The sequence below is a fragment of the Fusarium verticillioides genome, chromosome 8, assembly GCF_000149555.1.
Source record: "Fusarium verticillioides 7600 chromosome 8, whole genome shotgun sequence".
Lineage (NCBI taxonomy): Eukaryota > Fungi > Ascomycota > Sordariomycetes > Hypocreales > Nectriaceae > Fusarium > Fusarium verticillioides.
The window spans coordinates 1,065,774-1,082,877 of record NC_031682.1 but is presented as its reverse complement, the minus strand read 5'-3'; the positions used below and the strand labels follow the sequence as shown (position 1 = coordinate 1,082,877).

Sequence of the window (17,104 nt, the reverse complement as noted above, 5' to 3'; positions counted from 1 at the left end):
ACAGAGAGTCCTCATCGGACAGAGAATCAGAGAAAAAACCTCATCATCAATTAACCGCGGGATTGTATGGTTTGAAGATTGAGAGGTAGAAGTGCTATCCCGAAGTTCGGGCTGAGTTGATGCTTTCGGGGGCAGGCGGAAGGCCAGATTACTCTTATCCCCGGACTGATGGGCGCTGTGTGGTGGCCCGAAGCTAACAAATCCTCTCGGTGGTCTCAAATTTGGTGTTTGAGTCTGAGTGGGTGCATCGCCGGGAGAATTGGGTGTAAAACTCAAGTTCACCCGAGGTGATGGCGCCGGCAACGTCCGCTGAGAGAGACGTTGTGGAGGTGGAACCGTGTCAGGGTCATATGTGAATGGTGGACGTAGGTTTGTACTGGCGATGAAATTGCCAGGTGGTGGTTGAGGTGGAGGTGGAAGCGGCGGTAGGTAGAACGAGGGGCGACTTGACGCGTGCGGGGATGATGGTGATGATACAGTTGGAGGTCGAAGATAGAATAGAGGAGGCGGAGGAGGTGGTGGAGGAGGAGGCGGATTATCAAGACCTGGTTTCCATGGTGGAGGGGGATGAGAAGGCGGAGGCGGGCCCGACATGTCTATTACGCTGGCCTGGGTCGACGGTGCTTGATTGTTGGAAAACACCGTCTCAACTTCGGACATAGGGAAGCTCGTCGAGACATGAATCGGGTTTGATGGCGGTAGAGCATCGTGGTTCGGATAATGTCCCTCACCCTCAACCTCGTGCTGGTAGTGGGCAGTGCCATGAGTCCCAGGCACGGGAAGAGGCAAGGTCGGAGAATGAGGATATTGGTGATGCGAGTTCTGGTGGGTTCGGGCGTAGCTCGAGTGGTTGTGGTTGTCGTACGCTACAGCCTCCATCGACGTACGCAAGATCAACAGAGCTAAGATCAAGAGACGAACTCATTAGAACTGGAGGCGGCCTGTCCATTTCTCTTCTCAGATAAACGGATGCGACGATCAATGCTAGGTCGATCGTTGAGGCTCTTTGCAAAGACTGTCGACGAAAGGGAGAGGGAAAGGGAGATGACAAGGAAATGAGAACAGCCAAAGCCAGCCAGCCAGGGATTTGATTTGCTTTTTCTTCATTTGGCGAGATAGCATAACTTGGGGCGGACGACATAGCTCTCTGGCGGCTGATTTGCACGTTGGAATGAGATTGTGACACACAACAAGGTTCAGTTTCTAGGGGAAACATCCCGGCGTCCGGGGGGCAGCGGCCACTAAAGGCTAGCGACAGTTAGCGCCTGAATGTGAGGAAAAGGCATGTGGGAGCTTCTGATTTATCCATTGGCGATTACGCGACAAAGCAAGCCCAGCACTTGTCATCGCATGATCTGGACAGACCAAATAAGAACGTGACAGCAGAGCGAGGGAGGGGGAGCTTTGAGTCTACACAGATTGTGCGGGAAATGCTGGGCCAGTGATAGTGACTGTGTCAGATAATACTGGGGACTGTTGAGGAGCGGAGGTCCACTACGGGTATGCAGCCTGGATACCCAAATTACCCATAGCATCCATGGATGGGCTTATGATGTCCCGTATAAACAAAGGGTGGAGAGAAGAAGGAAGATATCCACGTCATTGGATCTTGGTAAACCGTTCAACGGACGGGAGCTTGTCAATTAAGTTACGCCTCATCGTGAGCTTGCTCCCATAACTTGACTGAGCTTGGTCACCAGACTTTTGAGGCCAGCTCAGATTCCACTAATGGTGGATGCTCAAACACACACTGTGCTCTTCCACATCCACTTATCCCGTGCTAACTTAGCCTAGCAGATGCTACTAGAGCCTCGTCGTTGTAACTCTACCTCGACACCAACAACAACAACCACCCTGCAGACATTCCCGATGGACGCCTTCCAAAATCGCTCACTCCCCTCCAATTCACCCACTTTGGTCCAATACGCTCTCGGCTTTTTGCATATTGCCCATGTCCGTTCCGTCTTGGACTGTGTATTCGAAGGAGAGGGGCGTGTCTTGCAGGTTATGTTCAGTGCCTATTCAACATGAAAAGCCCATATCATTTACTGCCTTCTGCCCTCTCGAGAGCCCACAACTCGGCGTCTCAGCAGGTGTTATCTTGGACGGAACCGCATCTCCTTCAGGCCTTTCCCTTGTTTCCCCTTCAGTTGCTTGCTCAGGGTCTCGTCATGCGAGTTTGCAGCTCGACTCCTCCGAGAACCCCTCCATGAGTCCACCTCCTCCACTTGTTGCATCCATCCCCACTCGACTCGTTCTGTTACTCGCTGGCTGATGCGCGACATTAAAGAGATGCTGGACTGCATAGTCAGAAGCGACTGATAAGCTGCGGTTGCCGCTCAGTTGTCCACCCTCTGAGCCCTTCCGGTTTCTACCTCTTGTTTCCCGTACCGATCTATTCTTCAAAGGTCTACCGGAACTGGGAGATTCTGCTGTGACTCAAAACTCCAGCTCCAGCTCCAGCTTACTTACTGACATCAGGCTGCACGCCATTCCTTCAGGCAGTCCTGCAACTCCTGCAGCCAAGCAGTTTTCCTGCCCTTCTTGTTGCTGGTATTCGGTTGTCATCATCGCGTATCCTGCGGGCAGATGCTAGGCTTCCTGTTGTACCACCACCTCGACCAACCCGCCTTCAACAACTGCCTCTGACTCCTAGTTCACCAGCAGCACCACCACAAGAGGCGCACGAGATACCCCTTCAACATACCTTATGCAACTCTGAAGCAACAATCCTAGTTTTGGCGGCAGAATCTCACCTGCCTACCCCGACCTACATACGCCACAGGCATCAAATCCCTACAGGACACTGGTCAACCTCCCCCAGACACAGGAAGCCGGTATAGCACTAAAGCAAAGACGAGACAGTCGTCTCAGCGGAATCTCTCGAGTACTTGCATCTACAACAGTCAATCCAATTCTATCTCGATCTACGCCAACGCACCCCAAGGAACCCAACGAGAGCCCGGATCTTCGTCCTCGTGCAACCAAGCTGCAGCTCCCTTATCCAGCCTCCATCCCGAATCAAGAGCTGAGCCGCATTTTTTTGGTTAGCCAGCCAACTTGTCGGTTTTGCGGTTCCACTGTACTGTACTCTTGCTTATTTCTACAAAAGCCCCCAACCCACCATCTCCCCAGTTGTCGGTACCGCTTTACTTCAGTTCGTTACTCAGTTCGTTACGTTCTGAACAACTACCGAGGCCTCGAGTTTTGGAGGCGAAAGAACTCATAGTTCTTTACATCAAACACTTCCTTTTTTCTAGTGGTGCAAAAAATATTTATGCATTCTTTGCACGTTTGACCTTTGACGTTTCGCATATTGATTACTGCGGTATCATATATCCACATCAGTTTTCACACTTGGAGTGGGTATCAACTACATACCTATCTTAACCTCCTCCTCGTTGAACATATTTATTTCAAAATCTGCAATCGATTCGTGGTATTTAGACGTGTTGCTTGCATGCGCAAAATGCTACTATGTATCAAACAAGCAGACCAGGATGGAGCGCGTGGTCTAGTTGGATATGGAATCCAGACTACCAGCAATATTATCGCCAAAGAGTAGACGCTGCCGGTGTGTATTTCTACATAATCTTCCCATCTCTCTTCCAGACTTACTAACCAAAGTCACGTAGGCAACTCGGATATTCAATGGCAGAGCGAATTTGAGTCTGCTCAGAATAGAGAGGTCCCCCGAACTCCTGTGCAAGTCCCTGCACAAGTTCAACAGATGGACCAGGTGGACCAGGTGGACCAGATGACCCAGCAGTTTGGTTCAGTCAACATACAGAGCCCTGAACAAGCGGCTGGAGACGAGCACGACAGTACGTTATGCCCTGTGTTGGTCCCCTAATTTTTCAGCACAAGCCCCTTGGCTCCCTTCCACCTGGTCGGCTCTAAAATGTACTAACGTACTGGATGGTATAGATAATGAATATGTCACGGGCGGCTCATCGTCGAGAGTAAAATCCAAATCATCGAGGTCGCATAGCAGTTCATCAAAGTCGAAATCGAAACCGTCCAAGTCCTCTAGTGGGAAAGGCAAGGCACCCGCTCAGGAATCCATTGACGAGGTTGATGAACACGGTTATGAAAACCGTCATAGCCAACGGAGACCATCTGCATCTACAACCACTCAGCAAACAGAACAAACCTGTAAGTAAGCGGAGAGTTGACGGCATCCTGGTGGGAAACATCGCTAAACTAGCCAGATTATGACCCGAATACTGGCCAGTATTACATATTAACACAACCTACTCAAGGTATGTTAAATGCTCTATCGCAACCTGAGTATTAGTATTGACGGACCTTACTCAACCACAGGAGATCCTGCATCCAACCAGCCCTATCCAAGCGGCTCAGCCGAGGGGGAAGACCCAGAGCTTCAGGCAGCCCTTGCTCAAAGTCGACAGTATTCGCGAGATCAATACCGAGGTGGCGAGTCGTCATCGGCTGCATACACCCCCTATGGTACGTGACTTGGATGCTGAACTGTAATTTAATTTGAGATTTCTAACGCCCATAGTAGCTCAAGACGAGGAAGAGGATCCTGGGCCAGCCGTGGCCTCCACCAACCAAGAGCACATTGTAGGCACTGGTGGTGAAACAGAGACTCTGGATCCACGTATGATTATTTGCTATATTTAACGCAGGGCCAAACTAACTTGATGCTAGGGTATCGTGTTGCACAGTCTCATATGTTCCAACCCGGCGAGGTAAGCTGACCTACCCAGACTCTAGAACTATGCTAACCGCCCGGCAGGTCTTCAAAGTCCTCTGGCCAGAACCAGCAGGAGGAGGTAGTGTAGTTGAAGAAACGGTCTATCGCGATCGATACGGCGGCCAAATATTTGTTCATTTCCGTCGGTTCATCGTGGTCGCAAACGATCGTGGCCACTGCACTTGCATGTAAGTGTCGTGTCCCGTCAGCGCTTGAGCCCTGAATCGTGCTAAAATTCTAGACCTATCTCTACGTATGGTAAAAAGGGCTGTAAAAAGAGTGGCGTCAAGGCTGAGCAACACGGAATTGTTGTTGAAAGCAGCAATCGAAACCCCACTGCCCTACCTGGCGAGCCAGAGCTTGGATATCCTCCTGTTCGTGTGCACATCCACGAGCCGGATGAGCGAATCGCAAAAGAGTCTCGAGTTAATTACTCAAAACTCACGACGGTGGAACATAACGTCAAAGTGCTCTTCATCGGTCGAGTGGTGACCTCAGATTGGGATACTGTCACCGAAGCGGTCAACACTAGCTGGGCGAAGAAGACGCATGTAAAGAAGAAGCATCGCAGATCATGATCCTGCGAACAGCTCTAACATTCACGTTTCAAGGTGCCTGTGTGAGCAGGTCCCTACATCGGGTGTCATGTCATCAATGACACCTGCATATATACGTTCCTCAGGAGCAGCCAGTTTCTCTGGCATGCACCTGCGAAACTTGTCTCGGCAGCTTCGCAATCTCGAGACAGATACGGCATGGGTTATGCTCGGCGTTCCAAACATGCTGCCTGAAGTATCATGGTAGCTTCTTGATTGGAAGCCGAACACCCTCGCAAGTGGCGCGCAGTTCACCAATGTGCGTTTACACACAAGGCATCCATTTTCTTCTTGTTCTTGGTTCGGACTTTTGCATTATTCTTTTTCTCTCAACGTCTTCAACAATTTGGGAAGTGTTTCTAAGTACTCTATTATGTTGGACAAGATCTTTTTATATAACTTGACAGCAAGATTTGGTGGAACAGCACACAACTCCTGATATGTTGATACAGATATGCTTGAAATCTGATGAGTTTGGTTTTTTCCTTTTTGTTTGATTGTTTTCTCACTCCTTCTCTTGTTCAGTTTTGAGATAGTCTTGCAGAGACTTGTCGATGGTTTTAATGAAAGATATGATCCATAAGGACTTGGCTGGGTTTTATGATGCGTTGCAAATGCCTGGTTGGCATCACAATCTTTTACGAGGGGTGTCTCTTTGGTACGAGTCCGGTGCAGATATCAGAATGAATACACGAATCTATGCCTCCAAGATGGTTTCTTATTATATATGAATGAATGAATGAATGAATGAATGAATGAGTGAGGTTACCGAGATAGACCCACCCACCGGACGTCGAGCCTCGGCATCTTTTTCCCCGCAACCGGAGGCTTGATTAATGAACCCCCGGACCTACCCCAGCCCAGTCAAAACTCCGAGGCTCGACGCTCGTCACCAAGATCAAGGGGAGACGTTGCTAACCAATTCTCTTTCCTATAAAAGACCTCTTCATCCTTCGATATCCCAGTGAAATATTCCTACTTCGACCTCATTGTAAAAGTTGTAGGATTATTCCATCGAACCACACGACCCCTTATACGTCATCCCTTCCACCCTTGTACTTACTATTTATTTCCATTTTCACAACCACAACCACAAGTACAACCACACAAACACAATGGCTGAAGCTCAGTTGGAAGATTTCCCTTCGCTCTTCTCCCTGAAGGGCAAGGTCGCTGTCATCACCGGCGGCTCTCGCGGCCTGGGTCTGCACGCAGCTTCAGCGCAAGTCATTCATTGCGATTTATCTTCAAACGCGACTGACCTTGTCTCAGATTCCTCCAAGCGGGCGCTTCAAAGGTCTTCATCTCATCCCGTAAGGCCGCTGCCTGTGAAGAAGCGTGCAAAGCTCTCAATGCTCTCCCCAACCTTGCACCCGGTGCTGTGGCCATCTCAGTTCCCGCAGACTCATCCAAGTTCGAGGGCGTAGAGAGTCTTCTCGCCCAAGTCAAGAAGCACACTGATCGCGTCGACATCCTCCTCGCAAATGCTGGAGCTACATGGGGCGAGCAGTTTGACACGCACCCTGACTCTGCTTTTGCCAAGGTCATGGACCTCAATGTCAAGGCTGTTTTCAACACAATCCGTCTTTTCACACCACTCCTCGAGAAGAGCGCGTCTCTTCAGGATCCTAGCCGTGTGATTATCACTGCCAGTGTTGCAGGACTTGGTGTCGGCACAATTGGAAAGCAGGGCACATATGGCTACTCCGCCAGCAAGGCTGCTGTGCTGCATCTGGGACGCAACATTGCCATGGAGCTGGGACCTAGACACATCACCGTCAACTCCATCTGCCCTGGCTTCTTCCCTAGCAAGATGTCCAATGGTCTACTTGAGATGTCCGGTGGTGCTGAGGAGATTGCAAACAGCAACCCCATGCGCCGACTGGGCAAGCCTGAGGACATTGCTGGTGTGGTTGTTTACCTCGCTAGTCGGGCAGGATCTCATGTTAATGGTGAGACGATTGCTATTGATGGCGGTGCCCTGTGGCAGCGAGGCGAGCTCATGGTCGAGTCCAAGCCAAAGCTGTAGGGGCAATGGATGCGAAATGTATGATAGAGAATGTCCCTTCATTTATGGGGACCTAAGCAGAAGGCAAATACCTCTTGATGTCTATTTATTTATTTTATCTGTACACCAGCCTCGATATTATTGGTTGATCATCATGAACTCCCCTGCTCTAATGGCTTTCGAGCCATCCAAGTACTTGCTCTATACGTTGACTGCAAAAGACTATCAGGATCATGAATATACGGTGCATGAACACCAGTCTTGTGCCACTCAACAACAAATCCCATCTTCTCTAACAGTGCAACGACTTCATCGTCGGCCAGCTCGAAACTTCCTGGATCAGCGATGCCCGATGAACTCTTCGGGTCATGCTCTGCTTCACCATCTTGTCCATGAGTACCCGGCGCATTGTTCTCGAAATGCCATAGTAGTGGCCCCACGTTGATGAGAACACCCCCAGGCCGAAGACAGTGCCGTATGACCTCCAGGTACCGGATCAGATTGGGTGCTGTGTCGAGGAAGAAGACACTTGCCACAGCATCATACTGTGCTTCATGGTCTTCATTAGAATAGAGGCAGAGAAAGTCGGCGGCGCACATGGACATTTCTCCAGGATTGGGCGCGGCGGCTAGAACGGAGGCAGGATGGATGTCCGGGACGCTATAGCTTCTAAGGTGGTTCGCTCGGGTGAGGTGGTTGGAGAAACTATGGACCCAGGGGTAAATAGTATGTTGTTCGGCCGCAGGACAATAGTTAAGAATGTATGATGAGGCGAGGAGTTGATGATAGGAGATCTCGTTGCCTTCAGCTGTGTATCCATTCGCGACCAGATCGAATACCAATCTTCCTAGACCTGCGCCTGGTATCAATACGCTGAGAGGGGATCTATCCGGATATCTCTCCTTTTCTGCCGCAAGTGCTTTCATGATGGGGCCATAGCTAGCTTCTCTCTCCACAGCCCCCGCCTCAGTCCAGTCTCTATAGAACTGGCGAATAGTACTCCTCGCCTTGTCAACATCAGAGTGCTTGGCGACGCCGGCCCATTCCTGAGGCATCTTGGGTTCAGGGTCTTCAGGATCTGTCGTCATCATTCGAAATGACTGGAGGCCAATACGGGCAATGGTTCGAGCCAGCTCAGCATTCTCATCAATTGCATCATCAGTCTTCTCCAGAGTGTCTAGGAAGTTGAACGGCGGGGCAGCTAAGAGTTTCCATTGTTCTTGAGGAAGAGCATAGAAGGCTTGACGACGAAGGTGTGTGACGTTGAAGTGGGATACTTTTGCGTATTGGCTATTGAAAGTTCAGTATGAGGAACAGTACCCTTGAATCAGATTGTATATCGCTTTGAATAGATGCTGAAGGTCTTATATGGGTTGCCAACAGAGAGCGAGGAGAAATGGTCCGACTCAAGTGAGTTTCTTAGGATAACTCACAAGAATGAATCCAAGGCGCTGAATATAACTCGAACCTCTTCAGGATCTTCAGCATTATCCTCTACTCCAGCCCATGCACTGTCATCTGGGACGATTTCGATGTGGTGGCCATCTTCAGATCCGGCCATACCGTACGGCTTAGAAATGGATTTTGATATGCTGCGTTTAAGTAAGGGTCATGGAGGGGTAGAGAGGAATGCTGAGGGTATAGCACAAGGGTCAATTTTTTTTTGTTATTCCGTAAACCCTGCTCTTAGAAGTGACTTGGTGAGCTTGAGAAAGAGTGAGATTGGAAATTGATGAAAAGATCAGAATGGACTCATGCCGTTGACTTTCTACAAAGTTGACAATGATTTATGCGGGCCTGCTCCGAATGAGTTTGCGTGGGGAGGAGATCATGTGATTGCGGATTTGAGCAAATCGACGACTTAGATTAAGCATCATATCAAAGTGAAATAGCATCTTATCGGCTTGTCATTTGCCGTCTGATTGTTGTGTTATTGTCAGTAAGTGCAATCTGGGTATTATTGTTTTGGCTGCAAATTTGTTAACCTCTTCAGTTACGTCAGACACTCAGACGAAACACTGATTTCTACTTCACCTCACAACACACACACCAAACCAAGCACTCAGAGCTACCAAAGACTCTTACTCGCCGTCGTGGGGTCGAGAGATTTCTGCTACACCAAGAGACAAAAGTGATACTTCCCCATAAGACACATCATGGCTACAGACGTAATCGAGCTCTCTGTACCCCTCCCCCGCTCTCTAGACACCCGCATCTACCTCCGCCTTTCCACCAAAGCAAAGTCCATTGTGCTATTCCTCACAACAGCAACACAAGACGAGCTCGCCACTCCTATCTCTATGGGCTCTTTTGTCTACGCTCTGCCCAACGTGAGTACGGCCCGTTTCTGTTCCGGTAATACTTCGCTGACCTTCCTAGCGGCTTGACCAGGCACAGCCATTATCTACCACGCTCTATTCTTCAGAGGCGTCATTGGAGTTTACAACACGCTTGGCGAAGCTTTTGGCTCGGAAATCACAGCTCCCGGTGTACGTCACTAACTCGATTAGTTTTGCTAATGCGGGTATGGGAGGCACGGTGGAAGAGGAGATGGAGGCCTTCAAGACCATTGTTCAGGTTGTGTCAGAGAGGCTACAGCTATCGGGCCCCAAGCCAACGGCGGCCTGATAGGACATGGATAACTTACCTGCAACTAGGTCAAGGAATACGAAGTTCTAAGACTTAACAAATGACTATCTTGGAAGAAGAGCCACGGACTTGCATCACCCACCACCTTAGCCTCTCCGTCAATACCTGATACCCATCCTAGGAACTCTCACCGACAGAACCAGGACCACTCAGAATTATGGTGCACAGCTTCATTCAGGTCACCGAGTAACATAGCTGTCAAGAGAGTCCTGGGAGAATTGCGGCATGGACCACAAACAATCCCGGATGAATCCGCAGTGGCACACAGAGGCAGACAGCTTGAGGCAAATGTTTGTCACCAGGCGGGATTGCGCGTGTAACGCCATTAGACCCAATCCTTCTGTTCTTGTGCTGAGGAGGGCATGTTATCGTTGTGCCTTTTTTTTTTAAATAGATATTACACCAAAGAGAAACAATAAAGGGTCTGTGAGTACACGAGTTATCTATCTCGCCTCCACGACCACGGCTTCCAATGCTTCAGGACTTTGTATTCCCAAATTACTTGGCCAAGGCGACCAGACCTCGCCATGTTCCTCGGGCATAAGCCAGCGGCAGACCGCTTTATTGCGATAGCGACTGGCCAGGAAATAGAGTCGCACAAGTAATACACGAAGTTCAGGCTGGTGCAACACCAAGCTGCGCGGCACTTACGACGAGACTGATCCCGCAGTGACGCTTTGGTGAAACTGGACTATCAGATGAAGGGTGATACTCTAGGTAGCTTATCGTTTCATACGGGAGACTACCTAGGCAAGAAACCAGCTAAACATGGATGTTGGTCTGGATATTTGACTTTGGCTTTCCAGATTTGCAAATATGGCCTGAGTCTGAACACAGTATTACGGGTAGCTCAAGGCCGTTGGATGCTGTCTCAGGCAGGGCCGCGGCCCGTTGCAGGCGTTAATATGAATGGATGAATCAGAGCCATATCGATTTTGTTGAAAGGGTTGGATAAAGGGTTCATACAAGCGGCTAAGTATTTCGTCTCGTCGACTCTTCTAACCAGCCACGCATGAGACGAGACGAACGAACGAACGGTATATAAGATGACAACATTTCTTCCTTCAGTTTATTCTAGCTCCGGCAATCCCCGCAGCAAAGAAAAAGCGCCCACTCTTGCATTGGATTTCTTCAGTGACAAATTTTCTCGGTTTCTGCGGGCGGGTTATCGTTATCGCACCCCGCGCCACTAGAAACCTAGATTGGCACGGCCTTATTGGGTGTTTCAGGCTACTTTACAGTGCGTCTGATACGTGACATGCCCATTGTGTCTCTCATCTCGCCATCGCTAGTCTCAAAGGGGCAATTTCTTGGTTGAATGCCCTTGACCTTGAGCCTCCGCTCTCTCCTCGAAACTACACCAAAATCTTTGTCCCCTACTCTTGGTGGGTTGCTGAGCTTCTTCAACTCTAACTCGAGAGATCTGCATCATCCTCTCATCCTTGATTGTCTTTTTCTTTGCAGCTGCGTTTCAAGACGCACAGCGTTTTTTTAATCCTTTTTCTTTGATATTACCATCAGGATCGCGATAAGCAATCGCGAGGAACCAAGGCAAGGCTGCTAGGCGTCTTCAGACAGTCAGAAACAAGGTGAGTAGACTTGAGTTGACTTGAGCTTTGCAGTGTGGCCCCACGGTGTTGCACATCCCTGTATCGGAGGGGCACATTCGCTTCTCGCCCACTGCCATTCCATACGACGACGGACGGAGGTTCTATCCCACTATACATACAAGCAAGAGTCCACCGCTGGTCTCTCGTCTCTCGTCTCTCCCCTCTCCCAGACTCCTTCACAATTGCCATCTCTATCTTGCCCTGACTGGCTCAAGGTTTGCGCATTGCTGACTGTTGACGAGTAGGAGCTGTGGAGCTTAGCTCATGTGAAAGTCGTTCACAAAGTTTCCATCTCGCTTCTGCGCCCCTCTTCTCTACATCCGCCTTCTGCGACGTTCAGAGACGTTGTCAACACTACCGCAGCCATGTCCTCCTGGGAACCCGCCCCCGATTCGCTGCAGCAGCTTGCTGCTTGCCTCAAAGACTCCCTCAGTGGTTTCGACAAGAGTGCTCAGAAGCAGGCTGACTTGGTAAGACTTTACTTGTCAATCGCAATTCATGCGCCGCCTCTCAGCTAATCATCCTTTGTAGATGCTTCAACAAGCCAAGAATTCCCCCGATATCAACAACTATCTCGCATACCTCTTCTCAAGCTCTTCGCCTCCCAATGGCCTTCAATTTTCGGAGCAAGATTTCCACCTCGTGCGCTCCGCCGCTGGCATCATGCTCAAGAATAATGTTCGAACCGAATGGAAGACCATCCCCGAATCCAACCTCCAGCTCATCAAGCTCGCGGTCCCAATGTGCCTGCAAGACAAAAACTCCCAGATCCGCAACTTTGCTGGAAATATTGCTACCGAAATTGTCCGCCGTGGAGGCTTGCTCAGCTGGCCGGAATTACTTCCTCAGCTCCTCGACTTGGTCGGTAACACATCTGGTCAAACTTCGAATGAAGCGCAAGAGGGTGCTATGTCTGCTCTGGCCAAGATCTGCGAGGACAACTTCCGTCAGTTGACCAAGGAAGTCAACGGCCAGCGACCCCTCAATTATGTTCTTCCCCATTTTATCGCGGCCACCAAGAGCCCTCTGCCCAAGGTCAGGGCTGGCGCGCTGACTGCCATCAATGTCTTCACACCTCGAGAATCACAAGCCATGCTTAACTCCATCGATGACCTCCTCCAGCATCTGTTTGTTCTGGCCAGCGATGACAATGTCGATGTTCGACGACAAGTTTGTCGTGCCTTTGTTCACCTAGTTGAGACGCGACCCGACAAGCTCCAGCCGCACATTAGTGGCCTCGTCGACTATATAATATCCCAGCAGAAAGGCGACGATGAGGACTTGGCCTGCGAAGCGGCCGAATTCTGGCTCGCCGTGGGAGAACATGACAATTTGTGGAGGGCATTGGAGCCGTACATCAATAAGATTATTCCTGTCCTTCTCGAGTGCATGGTCTACAGTGGAGAGGACATTGCCCTCCTTGGAGGTGCTTCAGATGACGAGGAGGAGGAGGATCGTGAAGAGGATATCCGCCCTGCATTTGCCAAGAAGGCCCTTGCACGAAAGGCCAACGGTGAGGTCAGCGAATCCGCAGATCAAGCCCAGAATGGAAATGGCTTCGAGAAGCTCGGTGGAATGGACGACGATACCGAGGAGGGAGAAATCGATGACTACGATGACGGTGATGACGCCAACCCTGACGAGCGATGGACCATCCGCAAGTGCTCCGCCGCCGCTCTCGATGTTTTCGCCCGCGACTTCCAATCTCCTGTTTTCGAGGCCATCTTCCCCTATCTGTCACAGCATCTGAAGCACGACGAGTGGCCTCAGCGAGAAGCCGCTGTTCTCGCGTTAGGTGCCGTTGCTGATGGATGCATGGACGTTGTTGTCCCTCACTTGCCTGAGCTCGTGCCTTACCTCATCTCTCTTCTCGAGGACTCGGAGCCTGTTGTGAGACAGATCACCTGCTGGACCCTTGGTCGATATTCGGCATGGGCTGCCAATCTGGAGGATACAAACAAGGATCAGTTCTTCCTTCCTTTGATGGACGGTATCCTCCGCCATATGTTGGATAAGAACAAGAAAGTACAAGAAGCTGCTGCATCGGCATTCGCCAACCTCGAGGAGAAGGCAGGTAAGATCCTTGAGCCTTACTGTGGCCCCATTATCCAGCAATTCGTCCATTGCTTTGCCAAGTACAAGGATCGCAACATGTACATCCTTTACGACTGTGTACAGACACTGGCAGAGCATATTGGACCTGCCATGGCCGCACCTGAGCTGTCTGGCAAGCTGATGCCTGCCTTGATCGACCGATACAACCGTGTATCAGACCAGTCACGGGAGCTGTTCCCTCTGCTAGAGTGCCTCTCTTATGTGGCGATGGCACTCGGTGATGCGTTCGCTCCCTATGCTGAGCCTATCTTCCTTCGATGTGTCAACATCATTCACGTCAATCTTGAGCAGACTTTGGCCGCTGCTGGTAACCCCATAATTGACCAGCCTGACAAGGATTTCCTGGTAACAAGTTTGGACCTTCTTAGTGCTATCGTTCAAGCTCTCAACGACGATAAGTCGGCTGCGCTGGTCAAGAGCTCTCAACAGTCCTTCTTTGAGCTCCTCAGCTTCTGCATGGAGGACCCCAGTGACGAAGTTCGACAATCTGCTTATGCACTGTTGGGAGATTGCGCTAGATACGTCTATCCCCTACTACAACCATACCTTGGTACAATTATCCCCATCCTGCTGAAGCAGCTTGATATGGACAGCGTCCTTGATGAGGATATGGATAGTGGGTTTGGCGTCGTCAACAATGCCTGCTGGTCGGTTGGCGAAATTTCAATGCAACACAAGGAGCACATGGGTCCATGGGTTCAAGAGCTTCTCCAACGGTTTGTTGAGATCATGACCAACCCTCGTGTTCCCAAAGCGCTGAACGAAAATGCTGCCATGGCTTTGGGACGCCTCGGCCTCGAGAACTCGGAACAGCTTGGACCTCATCTTTCAACTTTTGCAGAGGAATGGATCAGCATCATGAATGAGGTCGATGCAACTGAGGAGAAGGCGACAGCTTTCAAGGGATTCTCTATGATCGTGGGACGAAACCCCCAGGCCATGGAAAAGGAGTTGCTCAACTATTTCACGGCCATTGCCCGTTATCGTGACATCGACTTGAAGAGCCCAGTCAGGCAGGAGTTGCATGATGTCTTCCAAAAGGTCAGTGCCTACTGCATTGCAATTGTTTCTTCATCACATAAGCTAACGTCTTTCAGGTCATCGATATCTACAAACAAATAATTCCAGAGTTTAGCAACTTTGTTGGCCAGATGCAGCAACGAGACCGACAAAATTTGGAGTCGCATTACACTCTGTAGTATGGGATGGCGACTGATCTCGGCCTTCTTATTTCTTGAAGGAATGACTCAAGGGTGGCAGTGGAAGTGGCTCGTCGTTATTACATAGTTATAGATAGCACTGATTCTTTTTATCGCAGTAGATAGCATGGTGCGGGTTGCATGGCGAAGTTCAAGGGGGTTTATGAAAAGTCTTGGAGCCATTTTGATTGATGTTGAATGATGGTATGAACTGACGAGGGTCGCAGTGCGACATTGACATTGGGAGGAGGACGAGATACCTGAGGGAAGCTGGAACTGGGAAATGGGATTGGGAGAATGGCGACATGTTATGCCATGAGTAGATAGAAGTACTCGGATTCATGGGCGGAGTTGATGGGCATTTATGGGGTCCGAGTTAGATAGATAGGCTACTTTATTATGCTGCTGCAAGCTGGAGCAATGTCACTCAAGTGTAGAAGATCACCAGGTGGAAGGTAATATCACTGTAGCAGTTGAATCCCAGAGTTATCTCGTCACCATCTTGTCACATTGCAATATCAGGCACCTAATCAAATTTCAAGTCTCAACGACGGTGTTTTGGATCCTTTGCGCTAAAGCACCTACAACTTATTGGCAACTTGTGAATTGGCTTGGAAGAAATTGGTGATACTGTAGGGTAGCCATTGCCAACCACGACCAACAAGGAGAGAAATATGTCGGTATCAGTTCCAAGCTACAGCATAAGAAACGTTGCATCGTCCCTCATATCAAGCACATGACTATCGTCTTAGTTGACTAATGAGTCGTGAGAACTGCCTGTCGAGACTGTAGGTGACCAAGTACTGATTCTATAGCCGACTCATATGCACCTACAAAAAGAGTCATTTACAATATAGTAGCTCTCGTTAGTGAATGGGCCGGGCTCTAACATCGGCTTTCAGCGTCTGTCTATGCGGTGATAGTATTGGTGTAACCAGCAGTGACAAGTTGGACACTCACAATTTGCCAAGACCGCCGAGTCTCCGTCGATGCCACAATATAATGCCCAATGCCCTTTGACTCGCGTAGCCACTTAGCAATGATCACCCCTTGAACCCCTGAAGTTTGTCGTGAGGAGGCAGTTGACTGCCGGGTTTTCGCATGCGTGCATCAACACTAGAAAAACACGGAAGATCGCCCCTGTTCTAGTTTCCGCTTTCAGACTTAGAGTTTCTGGAAACCAGCTCTTGCAGGACTTGATTCGATAAGAAGGTGTTGGGAGAGGTGCTTTGACATTCCCAAACCTAACCCAGGAACTTGCTAGCTACGCGAGTCGGTACTAAGAGCCGAACAGTTTGGACGATCTTTTAGTCTGCCAGTCTATCAATAGTCTCGAGATATGTAATACATAGTCTCCGTATAGACGAAATACTTGCCCTACCTGGCAAGGACACAAACGTTGCGAATACGCTGGGGAAATTGAAGCTCAATAGCGGAGACAAAGGGCCCAAACTCTTGGCTGCATCACCCAACGGTGTACCGAGGATAACTAGACTGAAGCTAGACAGTCATGAACTTGGAAATATGATCTGCTGAGTGACAACAATTCTACTGTGGAATCAATTTGTGTGTCAATCGAACTCCAGCCATGACTCGCGTAGCGTACGTGCATAAACGCCAACTATCTGAAATTGGCGAGATGCTCGCGAGAGACGTCTACACGTCTGCGAATCTTTGACTGATGATAGTCAGCGACAGGAGCAGGTATACTTGTAGAAACACTAACGGTGAAGTCACCACGCGGGTCTTGCCATCACAAGACTCATAAGGCTGGATGTTAATGGCCGCTTCCAGGAAGCTCCGTGCATCGTGACATACACTCTCAAAAAGCCACCCCGTATGCCATGCCCTTTTCGATTCGTGGCCTCAGGGAGGTCCAACGAGATGCAGGCCATTGCAGGGAGAGCAAAGTATCTCGGTCAAGAACAGGTGTTTGGTCTTTTGCCTCGACTTAGACATGTAACTACGTAGTAGCTAAATTTATCCTGGTGGCTTGCTTTCTTCTGGCAAGCTTCTGTAGCTGAGATGCATCGATCCGTCTGGACACAAAATATAGCCGTCACCGCTGGCTTCGGGAACTATCCGTATGTTTCCGTCCAGTGATATCGTCTTACTGATATGGTATACTCGACAACCGGGGCAGGCTCACCGGACCCTGCATGGTCCACGGTTAAGGCCAAGGTCCTTGTGAGGCTCGCGGTATCCAA

The 17,104-nt window shown here is 49.8% G+C and overlaps 6 protein-coding genes across 13 annotated transcripts; 4 read left to right on the top strand and 2 right to left on the bottom strand.

Moving 5' to 3' along the window:
* Positions 1 to 50: 50 nt before the first annotated feature.
* On the bottom strand, positions 51 to 879 carry FVEG_16089 (hypothetical protein; the record flags this gene model as incomplete). The annotated part of the gene is made up of 2 exons (XM_018905330.1): positions 51 to 94; positions 153 to 879. 2 exons carry the CDS (start codon positions 877 to 879, stop codon positions 51 to 53), a joined length of 771 nt encoding a protein of 256 aa, XP_018753415.1.
* Positions 880 to 1,836: 957 nt separating this feature from the next.
* On the top strand, positions 1,837 to 6,031 carry FVEG_07398 (hypothetical protein). 4 transcript variants are annotated; one of them, XM_018896035.1, is made up of 10 exons: positions 1,837 to 3,062; positions 3,113 to 3,574; positions 3,636 to 3,824; positions 3,928 to 4,155; positions 4,212 to 4,262; positions 4,324 to 4,470; positions 4,529 to 4,624; positions 4,675 to 4,715; positions 4,763 to 4,908; positions 4,962 to 6,031. In XM_018896035.1, exons 2-10 carry the CDS (start codon positions 3,478 to 3,480, stop codon positions 5,296 to 5,298), a joined length of 1,332 nt encoding a protein of 443 aa, XP_018753417.1. In that variant the 5' UTR covers positions 1,837 to 3,062; positions 3,113 to 3,477; the 3' UTR covers positions 5,299 to 6,031. The 4 variants fall into 4 exon arrangements, with proteins under 4 accessions (XP_018753417.1, XP_018753416.1, XP_018753419.1 ...); XM_018896037.1 differs by having other exon boundaries at positions 1,838 to 3,062; positions 4,327 to 4,470; positions 4,962 to 6,030; XM_018896034.1 differs by having other exon boundaries at positions 1,837 to 3,574.
* Positions 6,032 to 6,177: 146 nt separating this feature from the next.
* On the top strand, positions 6,178 to 7,597 carry FVEG_07399 (gluconate 5-dehydrogenase). The gene is made up of 2 exons (XM_018896038.1): positions 6,178 to 6,538; positions 6,589 to 7,597. The coding sequence occupies exons 1-2, from the start codon at positions 6,432 to 6,434 to the stop codon at positions 7,343 to 7,345; spliced, it is 864 nt and encodes a 287-aa protein (XP_018753420.1). The 5' UTR covers positions 6,178 to 6,431; the 3' UTR covers positions 7,346 to 7,597.
* FVEG_07400 (hypothetical protein) lies at positions 7,371 to 9,115 on the bottom strand. Its single transcript, XM_018896039.1, has 2 exons — positions 8,758 to 9,115; positions 7,371 to 8,614 (listed from the first exon to the last, which is right to left on the bottom strand). The coding sequence occupies exons 1-2, from the start codon at positions 8,883 to 8,885 to the stop codon at positions 7,477 to 7,479; spliced, it is 1,266 nt and encodes a 421-aa protein (XP_018753421.1). The 5' UTR covers positions 8,886 to 9,115; the 3' UTR covers positions 7,371 to 7,476.
* A 74-nt stretch (positions 9,116 to 9,189) lies between these two features.
* FVEG_07401 (hypothetical protein) lies at positions 9,190 to 10,737 on the top strand. Of its 4 annotated transcripts, none has more exons than XM_018896041.1 (3): positions 9,190 to 9,259; positions 9,327 to 9,654; positions 9,704 to 10,737. In XM_018896041.1, exons 2-3 carry the CDS (start codon positions 9,481 to 9,483, stop codon positions 9,950 to 9,952), a joined length of 423 nt encoding a protein of 140 aa, XP_018753423.1. In that variant the 5' UTR covers positions 9,190 to 9,259; positions 9,327 to 9,480; the 3' UTR covers positions 9,953 to 10,737. The 4 variants fall into 4 exon arrangements, with proteins under 4 accessions (XP_018753423.1, XP_018753422.1, XP_018753424.1 ...); XM_018896040.1 differs by having other exon boundaries at positions 9,190 to 9,263; positions 9,318 to 9,654; XM_018896042.1 differs by having other exon boundaries at positions 9,204 to 9,263.
* A 441-nt stretch (positions 10,738 to 11,178) lies between these two features.
* FVEG_07402 (hypothetical protein) lies at positions 11,179 to 15,451 on the top strand. Of its 2 annotated transcripts, XM_018896045.1 has the most exons (4): positions 11,179 to 11,562; positions 11,829 to 12,053; positions 12,115 to 14,739; positions 14,796 to 15,451. In XM_018896045.1, exons 2-4 carry the CDS (start codon positions 11,949 to 11,951, stop codon positions 14,895 to 14,897), a joined length of 2,832 nt encoding a protein of 943 aa, XP_018753427.1. In that variant the 5' UTR covers positions 11,179 to 11,562; positions 11,829 to 11,948; the 3' UTR covers positions 14,898 to 15,451. The 2 variants fall into 2 exon arrangements, with proteins under 2 accessions (XP_018753427.1, XP_018753426.1); XM_018896044.1 differs by having other exon boundaries at positions 11,179 to 12,053.
* The last annotated feature ends 1,653 nt before the right edge of the window (positions 15,452 to 17,104 follow it).